The sequence below is a fragment of the Apis dorsata genome, unplaced genomic scaffold (genome assembly GCF_000469605.1).
Source record: "Apis dorsata unplaced genomic scaffold, Apis dorsata 1.3 scaffold_407, whole genome shotgun sequence".
In the NCBI taxonomy this organism is placed as follows: domain Eukaryota; kingdom Metazoa; phylum Arthropoda; class Insecta; order Hymenoptera; family Apidae; genus Apis; species Apis dorsata.
The window spans coordinates 125,436-136,410 of record NW_006263665.1 but is presented as its reverse complement, the minus strand read 5'-3'; the positions used below and the strand labels follow the sequence as shown (position 1 = coordinate 136,410).

General features: G+C 22.0%; 4 protein-coding genes across 11 annotated transcripts in view; 2 read left to right on the top strand and 2 right to left on the bottom strand.

The window, feature by feature from the left end:
- The window catches only part of LOC102680631 (coronin-1C-A), a 5,218-nt gene extending 5,202 nt beyond the window's left edge, over nt 1–16 (bottom strand). The window contains exon 1 of one of the 2 annotated variants that reach the window (XM_006619334.2): nt 1–16. The gene's annotated coding sequence lies outside the window, so the exon portion shown is untranslated. The other variant, XM_006619333.2, reaches the window with a different exon arrangement.
- A 506-nt stretch (nt 17–522) lies between these two features.
- On the top strand, nt 523–3,027 carry LOC102680482. Its single transcript, XM_006619330.2, has 5 exons — nt 523–822; nt 1,269–1,649; nt 1,727–2,005; nt 2,081–2,574; nt 2,662–3,027. Exons 1-5 carry the CDS (start codon nt 655–657, stop codon nt 2,810–2,812), a joined length of 1,473 nt encoding a protein of 490 aa, XP_006619393.1. The 5' UTR covers nt 523–654; the 3' UTR covers nt 2,813–3,027.
- Nucleotides 3,028–5,903: 2,876 nt separating this feature from the next.
- On the bottom strand, nt 5,904–9,030 carry LOC102679838 (dnaJ homolog subfamily C member 7). Of its 7 annotated transcripts, none has more exons than XM_006619325.2 (11): nt 8,794–9,030; nt 8,474–8,651; nt 8,091–8,182; nt 7,887–8,011; nt 7,598–7,786; nt 7,393–7,511; nt 7,004–7,322; nt 6,755–6,920; nt 6,544–6,690; nt 6,273–6,425; nt 5,904–6,207 (listed from the first exon to the last, which is right to left on the bottom strand). In XM_006619325.2, the coding sequence occupies exons 2-11, from the start codon at nt 8,497–8,499 to the stop codon at nt 6,116–6,118; spliced, it is 1,428 nt and encodes a 475-aa protein (XP_006619388.1). In that variant the 5' UTR covers nt 8,500–8,651; nt 8,794–9,030; the 3' UTR covers nt 5,904–6,115. The 7 variants fall into 7 exon arrangements, with proteins under 7 accessions (XP_006619388.1, XP_006619389.1, XP_006619387.1 ...); XM_006619326.2 differs by having other exon boundaries at nt 8,091–8,173; XM_006619324.2 differs by having other exon boundaries at nt 8,091–8,173; nt 8,474–8,533; nt 8,794–9,028.
- Nucleotides 9,031–9,524: 494 nt separating this feature from the next.
- Nucleotides 9,525–10,975, top strand: part of LOC102677576 (eukaryotic translation initiation factor 3 subunit C) — a 4,325-nt gene continuing 2,874 nt past the window's right edge. The window contains exons 1-6 of the mRNA XM_006619303.2: nt 9,525–9,659; nt 9,955–10,061; nt 10,136–10,268; nt 10,355–10,639; nt 10,737–10,834; nt 10,899–10,975. The exon at nt 10,899–10,975 is cut by the window's right edge and continues 14 nt beyond it. Of these exons, the coding sequence (XP_006619366.1) occupies nt 9,969–10,061; nt 10,136–10,268; nt 10,355–10,639; nt 10,737–10,834; nt 10,899–10,975 (686 nt within the window). The 5' untranslated portion in view covers nt 9,525–9,659; nt 9,955–9,968. The remainder of the gene's footprint in view (nt 9,660–9,954; nt 10,062–10,135; nt 10,269–10,354; nt 10,640–10,736; nt 10,835–10,898) is intronic.

Here is a 10,975-nt window from a genome sequence, read left to right as displayed (position 1 = left end):
TTGGAAAAGAACTCGCCCCACCCCCCAAATCTCACGCGCTAATGAAGATGATAGATGCGCGCGCTTCTAAACGCAATATGGCGTTTCTAAGCGCGTAATATTTAAAATTATAAGTTTTATGCATATCGATTATTCATTATTGCAGATTTATATAAACTAAATAAAATTTTATAAATAATTTAAAATCTATCTTATATTTTAAATTGATAAAAAGAAAAATATTTTATGTTATATTGATAATTTCTTTTTTCTAGGGTAATTTTTTGTTTAATCGCTATAATAAAATAAATCTTAAAAATTATTAAAATATTATAAATTTTATTAATTTTATTTTAATCATAATAAAACATTTAAAAAAAGACTTACATTATATATTTATATAATATGCTCTTTAATTAATTCCATTTTTGAATATAATCTAGTGAACTACACTTCACAAAACTTTACAGAACTGTATTTCAATATAAAAATATTCAATATAAAAGAGGGGGATATGCATTCGATTTGTAGTGAGTGCACCACTTGCCTTTATATCATTCATGACAATCTTCTAAAAAGTTGCATATGGTTGCATGCATGTTTTGTTGTTATGAACGATGATATGGACACATAAGAAAATAAATTTATTGGTATTTTAATATTTGATTAATAGAAATGGGTAATCAAATAACACGTGCTGGACATGTATCTGCTAAAAAAACTGATGTTGCCGTGCATACCGGTGACAGTACAAATGCAAATAATCTTTCGAAAAATTCCTCGGGAACTGAATTGGAAAATAATTCGCATATGCAATTCTTTCCAATTGAAAGTTTAGCAAAGGTATGAAATTAATTTATGATTATTGTACTTGTTATTTCAAAAATACTATTTTCTTAATTAATAAATATTCGATATATCGCACAAAATTTTGATCGTCTTTTGAAAATATTCATTGTTGCAAACAATTCTTTTATATTTTGAAAATGCAAATCAGTTTGTATAATTTCTAAATGATTGTTTTCTGATCCATTTATCTTTGAATAATGTTTGCATTGACGATTATTATAAATTGTAACCTATAAATAAATTGTTTTTGTAATATTTTTTTTTAATAAAAAATTTAAATTATTATTGACTTTATTTCAAAATATAAAAGATATAATTGCTTTTTATATTTTTTTATTCTTATAAATTTATTCTTATAAATAAAATATAATTATAAATTCCTAATAAAATAAAATTAATTTAAACAATTATATTTATTAATTAGACTATTCATTTTCCAGATTCTATCTCATTTAACGCATGAACAAGAACATATAAATGGCATTACAGTATCTGTATTTCAACGTTATCTCTTTCCTAATTATCTAGAGTTAGGTGAAAAATTATTTAATTATCTTCACCATTCTGCCAATATTAATACTTCGTATTTGAATACCAATTCTTTTAAGCAACAAGCAGAAAAGTTCCTTTCTGTAATGAATGATCACACTGTATTAGAGAATTATGTAAAAATGTATTCTAATATAAAAGCAGATGGAAGTATAAGTCCTGAAGGATTAAAAGCTTTATTGAATATTTCTTACAATATTGCTATGGATAATAGTGGAATTTCTTCCTGCATTTATGCAAATCAAATAATAAATGCAGCTGTTGTATCATGTGTTAGTAAATTAACATTAATTTTTCACAATCTATTTAAATATAAAATATATATATTAAAATATATATTACATTACAGTTTCATGGTAAACATGCTTTATCTGTGAGTTATGCGAGTAATTGGATCTGGCAACATTGTCCACGTATAATATATGGTCCTCATCGTTATATAATACATGTATTCACAACTGCTTATCGAAATGGTGAAATTCTTTTATCCAAAGGACAACCTCAACCACATTTGGAGATACCAACACCTATATTAGAACAACCAGATTCCTTAGACTTTCCTCAAATTTTATTACCTGTCAGCTATGTATGGTTATTATCAAGTACACTACCTGAATGTTATCTTCAGGTATAATTATAAATTCACTTAAAATTTATATATTGTTTATTAAACTATAAAATAACAAGATAAATGTATATTTAGGCAGATGATTCACCAAAAGATATTACTCATGCTCTTATAGCTAAAAGAATGGGCAATGTATGTGCTAGACATTGGACATTGTTGTATAACAGCTCAGAACATGGAACAGGAGCTAATCGTTTTCTTCATCATGTATTAGGATATAGAGGTCCCACTCTTTTATTCATACGAGCTGTTAATTCAAATGTAGATACTGTGTGCCCTACATATTGCATATGTTCAGCGGTAGAATGGCGCGAAAGTCATCTATATTGGGGTAGTGAAAATTCAATGGGTATCGAACTTTTTCCTTCATATAGAGTTATTGAAAAAGGAGTTAAAGTATTATATTTAAATACTAGTATCAGAGGTTATCCTCATGGATTACGATTTGGAAGTAATCCTCGTTCACCATACATTAGTATAGATGAATCATTCCATTCAGTCAGTATTGCAGGTGCACCTTATCCAATTGCTAGTTTAGAAGTCTGGGGTTGTGGAGACACAAAATTAAGGTAATAATTTTTTTTAATATTAATTTATTAATTTTTAATATTAATTCTGATGAATTTCAGCAGAGAAAATAATTTGAAATTTTATAGGGAACGTCAATTGGAAATTAAAAAATGGCAAGTGAAGGAAGCAGAAAAACAAAGGATCGTTAAATTAAGCGCTAGCGATTGGATAGATCATCCTGATCGTTATTTACTCGAATTAGCGGGTAGGGCATCCTATAATGAATCAAATAAATAGCCTTAATATAATGCTTTATTGTAGCACAAAATTAATTCAAGACTATTAGATTATTTGTATATATGTATATATTATCAAGCATCTTATTGCTTGAATATGTACTTATGCTGTACATGTAAGATCGTAAACATTATACTTAATTTACTTGGTTTTATTCAAAACATATACCATCCTAATATATTATGAAGCATAAATTTTCTTTTATTTTATTTTTAATTATAAAGAAAAAGAAATTTTTAATTTATTACTTATTTTTTATGAAATTGTTACTTAAAAATTGATTAAAATACTTCAAAGGTGTTTAAATAATATTTTTATTTGTTTTAAATAATATTTTCAATAATATTAGTATATTATGCAATAATATGCTCAATAATATTAGTATATTAATATAAAAAATATAAAATTTTTAAAATATCAGAATAATCAAAATGAAAATAAAAATAAAAATGTGTTATTTTATATGTATAATCATAATTTATATAATCGTAATTTAACACTACAATATACAAAATTTTGATAATACTGTAAATTTTTAATAGAATATTAAATATATACATATATTTGAAAATAAGACAAATATATAGGTGCTATTTTTACATAAGTTTTTAATCAAATATTTAAATGGTGTGTCTCAAATTCGTGCTATTTAATTTAATCTAGATATAATATCCAGAACTTTGCATTCATTTCATATTTTTAAGCTGTGACTATTATTGTGTGCCTTATAATGTATGTACTTAAAAAGATACTTATTTAAAAAGCATTTTTTAATTTTAAATTGAAACAATGAAAAAAAAAAAATAAATGTAATTTAAAGATTAATTACGTTTGAAATCTTGTTATTTTTTGAAAAAAAAATTATTAAGTAATTTATTTTGAACAATTAATTTTTTTAAATGATTAATTTATATTTAAATAAAGCATAAAAATAACAAGCAAGATTTTTTATTTTAATGATTATGATATATAAAATGTTATTTTTTGGTAGGAATAAATAAGGTATTTAACATACTATTTTCTTGTTTTCCAAATTTTCCAAGGAAAAATGGATATTTTATTGATATATTATATTTGATAGTTTTTCTTATTCAGTTATTTCTTTAATTTTCTACTTTAATAATTACATAGATAGTATGATTCTTTAAGTTTTTCTAATTTATTGTTCAATATAATAATATTTAATATGATATATATTTATATAGAAAGATGTGAACTATATAAGATTGTTTATCATTTTAAAAGTAATTTAAACATTGTATATATATATATATACATGTCTTATAACATATATAAATTAAAGTAATCTCAGGAAGTTAATTATGAACTATATTACTTAGTTTACTATATTCTAATTTTTTAATGTCACTGAATGGAAAAATTAAGAGAAAATAACTTAAATGTAATTTTCATAAATATCTATCAATCCAAATTCATTAATATATCTATTAAGAATATTCGATGTCATTTTCAATATTCATTCATACTTATACCAAAAATTCTACATGTATCAGGATACCATATAAGACATATTTACAATTATTTAAATAAATATATAAAACTATCTTGAATAAGTTTTATATTATTTATACTACTTAATTATATAGCATCTGTTATATAGTGGCAAACATATACTTACATACATATGGATAATTATATTATTTCTATTATATATATAATTCATCTAAATCAAAACATCTAAATATCTCTTTCAATTGTAAAGACACAAAAAATGTTTTTTATGTAATTTGAATGATATCTTCAAAAATTAAAATTAATTTCTTGATATCATTCAAATTACATAAAATATAATCATCACAAATAAAAAAGATATTTAGTAGACTACTCTATATATCAACAATATTTATAATTCAATTTATTATATTTTTTATAATATATTTTTTATTGTGTTATTTATATAATTTCAATAATTTTTATATTCAATACTGTAAAAAATATTTTATTATAAGTCTATAATATTGTTATGGATACATACTTATAAACATTATTAAATATTTTTTCGAATTTAGTAACTTTTCAATGAAATTTTATTGACTTATTCGTATGTTTAAACAGATGTGACAAAATTAAAACCATGATTAAAGAAAAAAAATATAAAAACAATGATGCTAAGTACAATTTCTTAAGAAACAGACATATCAAAATACTTTTTAACTTAGATATATCTCTTTAGAACTCATAATAAAATTATGAAACATATCAATATTTAGAAAATTTTTGTAAAAGTAATAGTTGATACATAATAGGAATCAATTGGTTTAAAACTGCAATTAATAATGAAATACTGTTACAATTCTAAATAATAAAATTATATGAATACCCTATAATGTTTGATAAATTTAATTTAATAAGCACTATATTTAATAAAGATTTAATTGCTTGGATTTAATAGCAAAATTTATGGATATATATTATAATGGATCATATTGATGAGAAATAATGCAAAATATATTAAATCAATCATGGAAGGAAATTGATTCAATTTTTGTTTGAAATAGTATAATCGTTAATGAATCTATTCATTTTACTTTATTGAAGTAAAAAAACAATAAATCATTTTGTTTATTTAAAAAATAAAGAAAATGTCATTTATTGAAAAAAATTGCCTATAAATTAAATTTATTAAATCAATAATGATCCAAAACATATAGCAAAAAATAATAAACAATTTTTAAATGAAAAAGAAAATTAAAATAAGCGGTACAAATCCGACTTAAATCTATTAAGATATTTTGAATTGATATAGATTCATGATATTTTATTGATTTATACGTATATGTTTAATAAAATCTATGTCAAAATATACTATAGTTATTAAAGCAAAAGATAGAATGACAAAATATTATAAAAATAAATTAAAATAATATTTAATCTCATTTTCATCATTAAAAATAATATTTATCAAAAATATATATATCATTTATAAGAATGTATCCACAAAATATAGAAATTATGTTAATTAGTTTAAAGTTATTGTAATCCTGTTTAAAATTTAAATTAATTTAAATTTTCTTTGCATTTCTTAAATATATATGGATGCTTTAAAAAAATTATGATAGAAATTAATTTATTAATTAATTTTTCTTTTTAATTAATTTATGCTTTTTTATCCTTTCTATATGATATAACGATCAATAGAATTTATCTAATTAATAGAAAATGTTTTTAATGTATATGTCTGCCATTATAAACAAATTCAATATATTCATCTCTAAAGTAAAACGATTTTTTAAGAGATTAAGTTAAGAAGTTAGAAGAAAAAGAAATATTTTTGGAATGTTGTTAACCAAAATGAAAAGTAAAACCATCCGTGCGGAATTGATAACCATCATGTTGACTAAAGAATGTTTGAAATACTACATTTGGATCAACATCTGTAAAAAAAACTTTAATTATATATTATATATTTTGTATATAAAAATATATAAGTTATATTAACCTTGATATCCTCCATCAGTATCATCAATATCATGTCCACTGTCATAGCGTGATCGTTTTTTAGGATCAGAAAGAATCCCATAGGCTTCTCCAACTTCTTTAAATTTTTTTTCTTGTTCTTTTTTTTCTCCTTCCGTTGCATTAGGATGTCGATCTATATATTATATAAAGACAAATTAATATAATTATTATATTATATAAAGATAAATTAATATAATTAAGTTAATAAATTAATATAATTAAATTGAATGAAAATATATTTTCAAGCTTACCAGGATGATGTACCATTGCTCGTTTCCTATATGCTTTTTTAATATCATCAGTAGATGCATTTTTATCTATTCCTAAAATCTCATAATAATCTTTTCTCTTTGATTTTTTTAATGCCATTTTGGCTTCCATTAATAATCGTTTGTTATCTGTCAATTAATATTGAATAATTTATTATGTAAATAATTTATTTAAAAATATTTATATATTTACCCCAACTTTTATCCATTTTACATGCTTTCTCAAGATCATGAACAGCTTTTTCATATTCTTTCAATTCCATATAAGAAGCTGCTCTTCTCTTGAGAGCTTTAAGATAATTTTTATCTAATTTCAATGCTTCTGTGCATTCTATTATTGACTCATTTAATCGAGATAACTAAAATAGCAAAATTAATAAATTTAAATCTGTACATAAATCTATTATTTAATAAAATTTAATAAGAAATGAAGATATATTACCTTTGCTGCAACTGTTGCTTTATTAAAATGAAGTTTTGCGTTTGTTATAATATTTTGAGGATCTATAGTCAAGGCTTCTGTATATAATTTGTATGCTTTTTGGTATTGTTCTTTTTCATAAGCAGCATTTCCTTCTTCTTTTTTCTTTTTTAAATTTTTAGCTCGTTTATATATTTCTAATGCTTTAGCATGATCTGGAGCCAATCTAAGTACTTGTTGAAAATGTGTAAAAGCTCTGTCAATATTATCTTGGAAATACAGACACATAGCACGAACATATATAGCATCTGCATTTTGTTTATCAATATGCAAAATATCACTAAAATATTAATATAGAATAATATAAAATATTATTTTAAATTTATGAAACAAAAAAAAAAACAATATACTTTGCTATCTCTTGTGCTTCCTGGTACCTTCCCAAAAATACTAAACATTCTGCTTTGATTAATTTAAAACTTGTACAACGAGTACTCACATCACAACAACGATCCATACAATATACAACCTATGTTATATGATTTTAATTACTTACTACTTAATTATTAGAGTTATATATTATTTTAGAGTTTATTTAAAAATAGAATTACAAACTTTACGATAATCCTTAGCAGCATATGCAATATCAGCATCTTTAAGAAACTTTTTCACATATTCTAAGTCTTTTTTCTCTGTAGTAATTCCTTTATTTTCAGGATCAATTTCTAATAACTTGGATAAAGTAGTTTCAGCTTGAATAATATCTCCCAAAATCAGGCAACATTTTATAATTCTTACATATGCCTAAGTATAAATGAATTGAATTAAAAAAATATTTATTTTTTTTAAATATATTTTTTTAATATATTTGTCAAATATATTTTTATATGTATAAATAACATACTTTGTATAATTTCTCATCCAATTCAATACATTTTTTTGCATCATCCAAAGCATAAGGATATTTATCAAGCATCATATAACATGCAGCTCTATTTGCATAATGCAATGGTTTATTTGGATATAATTCTAAAACAATATTCATTTTATTAATATCGTAAAGTCATGAAATTAAAGATTCTTAATCCAAAAAATAAATATACTTTACCAATAAGTTCACTATATTCTTTTAATGCTTCTTTATATTGTTTTCCAACATAAAGTTCTTTAGCAGTTTGCATTTTTGCACACCTAGAACAACTAGGTATTTATTTTAATTCTGTGTTGAATGCTTTGATGATGTTATTATAATCAACTTAAATGAAAATCATATAAACTTTTACTAAACTAATTATGTAATATTTTTATAAATTATTGAAAACAAAGACTTAATAAAATTTTTATTAAAAACTTTAAAAAATATTTATAATAAATATTTTCAAATAATTTTTGAGAAAAAATAATATTTAAAAATTAAAAAATAAAAAAAAAGCAATTATGCAGCATTTAATGAATGAAATATAATATTATGTATTCTTATTTTGTACTCACTCTTTAAATTGTTCAATAGTAGACATTGTTGAATGTTTTGAAATATACTTGCGTATATCCCTACAAAATGTTCATATATAGCCGTTTTATATTTTTATCGAATTTACATCTTTGTAATAAAATAAATATTAATATTAAGAGTATACTTCCTTTTAACCGGCTCCTACGGAATCGGACTCTTGGTCGGATAAACGAATGGTCAGTTAATCGAACAATATCATTTGTAGGTTGTAAACAAAATAAGTAAATAAATATATATAAATATACATATATATGATATGTATATATGTATATGTATATCTACAATATTTCTCACTTACTTATAAAATATAGATATAATATAATATAATATCGTCAATATCATATATGAACATATAAAGAAATAATAATTGTTATAGAAAAATCACGATCTGTTTCTATGGTGAACGATGTCCGATTAAAGCTGAGCCTGATAAAAAAAAGTGTACTATACGTATTATTTCAATCGGTCTATTCCCTTCGCGGAACAGTCTTACTCCTTTTAAGACTACCAACAGAAGGATTGCATTTGTTATAATGATCCCAGGAAGTTAGTATAATACGTTCCACAATACATCCTAAATAATTTTTCAAAAATATAAAAAAATGTTAAATTAACTAATACTTGATAATAATAATCAAATACAAATAACTTAACATTATTAGTTATAATTGTATTTATTAAAAAAAATTATATCTTTCTATTATTTTATTACTTATTATTATATTATTAATTAAAAATTATTTCTATAAAAATATAATTGATTAAGATTTTTATTAATTAACAATTTTAATTAATAAATAATATAAAGATATTTTAGGACAATTTTACATGTTACATTTTTTTCAAAAATTGCTATTTTTAAGTATTTCGTAATTAATATTTATCAAAAATATATAATCATAATTTAGATAAAATGATTATTTTTTAAGAAAATAAATTAATACATTTATATAAATAATTATATATAAATAATTGTAATTTCATATCATTTATATTAATTTGAATATAAAAACATCTAAAAGTATTTATTTATCGTTCTTTTTTTGGAACACCTCTTATTCCATGTATTACATTTTATAGCGTATCAGCCTTTACTATCATTTTCATTATAACCTCTAGTAATTTTATACTTTGAAAGGAAAAGTACGACTAATTGTGTAATTTGTAAGTTTAAATAAATAAATAAGTAAAATTAAAGAATTTTTAAATAATTTTTGTCAATAGAAATACATGTTTGATAATAGTGAACTTGGATCAAAATTGTGCACCATGTGTTTAAGAATCACCACATATACAGAAAAGCTTTTGCAATTACATATATAATTTATATTATAACATTATTTTATAAATTATAAAATTTTATAAACAAATATATGCAAATATTTTTATTAATAATAAATGATTTTTTTATCAAATTTAAAATATTAAATATTTATTAAATTTATTTTTTCTGATGCAGTATTATTTTAAAATATGAGTCGTTTTTTCGCAACTGGATCAGATTCTGAATCTGATAGTGCTTCTGAGGAAGAACAGGTTCAAAGGGCACCAACTACAGCTTTTACGGTAAATTTAAATGTTATTTTTATTTTTATTTTTTTTTATATTTTTAAAATTAATATAAAATAAAACTGTTTTAGTTCAGTGATGAAGAGGAAGAAACTAAGAGAGTTGTACGATCAACCAAAGAAAAAAGATACGAAGAGATTGCAAATCTTATCAAACTCATAAGAAATTACAAAAAAATCAAAGATATGAGTAGCATGTTATCCAGTAAATATTTGTTTAATATTGAATAAAATTAAATAATATTCAATTAATTTGAATTATTGTATTGGTATTTTGTATTGGTATTTTAGGTTTTGAAGATTTAATGCGTGCTTATCAGAAAGCATTGCCTGTAATAGCAAAGGAAGAAGGTGGTCAAACTCCACGTTTTTACATTAGATGTTTAGTAGAAATGGAAGATTTTATCAATGAAGTATGGGAAGATCGTGAAGGTCGTAAAAATATGTCAAAAAATAATTCAAAATCATTGACTTCATTACGCCAAAAACTTCGTAAATATAACAAAGACTTTGAGGAAGATATAGTAAAATTCAGAGAAAATCCAGATCAAGATGATGATGAAGAGGAGGAGAAACGTGAATATAATTTACAAATATTTATATTTAATTAATATTTTTCTAATTGTTAATTAATTAAAAATATTTAATTAAATTTTTTTAATTAAAATTTTAGCTGAAGAAGTTGTAGAATTTGAGGATGAAGAAGATAGTGCAGTTGCTTTTAAAAAAGCAGGATCAGAAGCGAGTGAACCAGATACTTCTAAATTTAAGGTTTATATATAATATAGTTTTGATATTTTCTCTATTTTAATTAAATAAAATTATAATTTTACAGAAAAATGTAGCTGATGGAGAAGAAGGTAGTGAAAGTGAATCTGATTGGGGTAGTTCTTCGGATAGTGAGAGCACAAG

Coding starts and splice junctions, on each gene's coding strand:
- LOC102680482 (XM_006619330.2), top strand. CDS start 655: ATGGGTAATCAAATAACACGTGCTGGACATGTATCTGCTAAAAAAACT. Junction 1,650..1,726: donor ATGCAGCTGTTGTATCATGT/GTTAGTAAATTA, acceptor ATTACATTACAG/TTTCATGGTAAACATGCTTT. Junction 2,575..2,661: donor TGTGGAGACACAAAATTAAG/GTAATAATTTTT, acceptor GAAATTTTATAG/GGAACGTCAATTGGAAATTA.
- LOC102679838 (XM_006619323.2), bottom strand. CDS start 8,837: ATGATATTGACGATATTATATTATATTATATCTATATTTTATAA. Junction 8,012..8,090: donor AGAATATAGTGAACTTATTG/GTAAAGTATATT, acceptor ATATTGTTTTAG/AATTATATCCAAATAAACCA. Junction 7,787..7,886: donor TGGATGAGAAATTATACAAA/GTATGTTATTTA, acceptor ATTTATACTTAG/GCATATGTAAGAATTATAAA.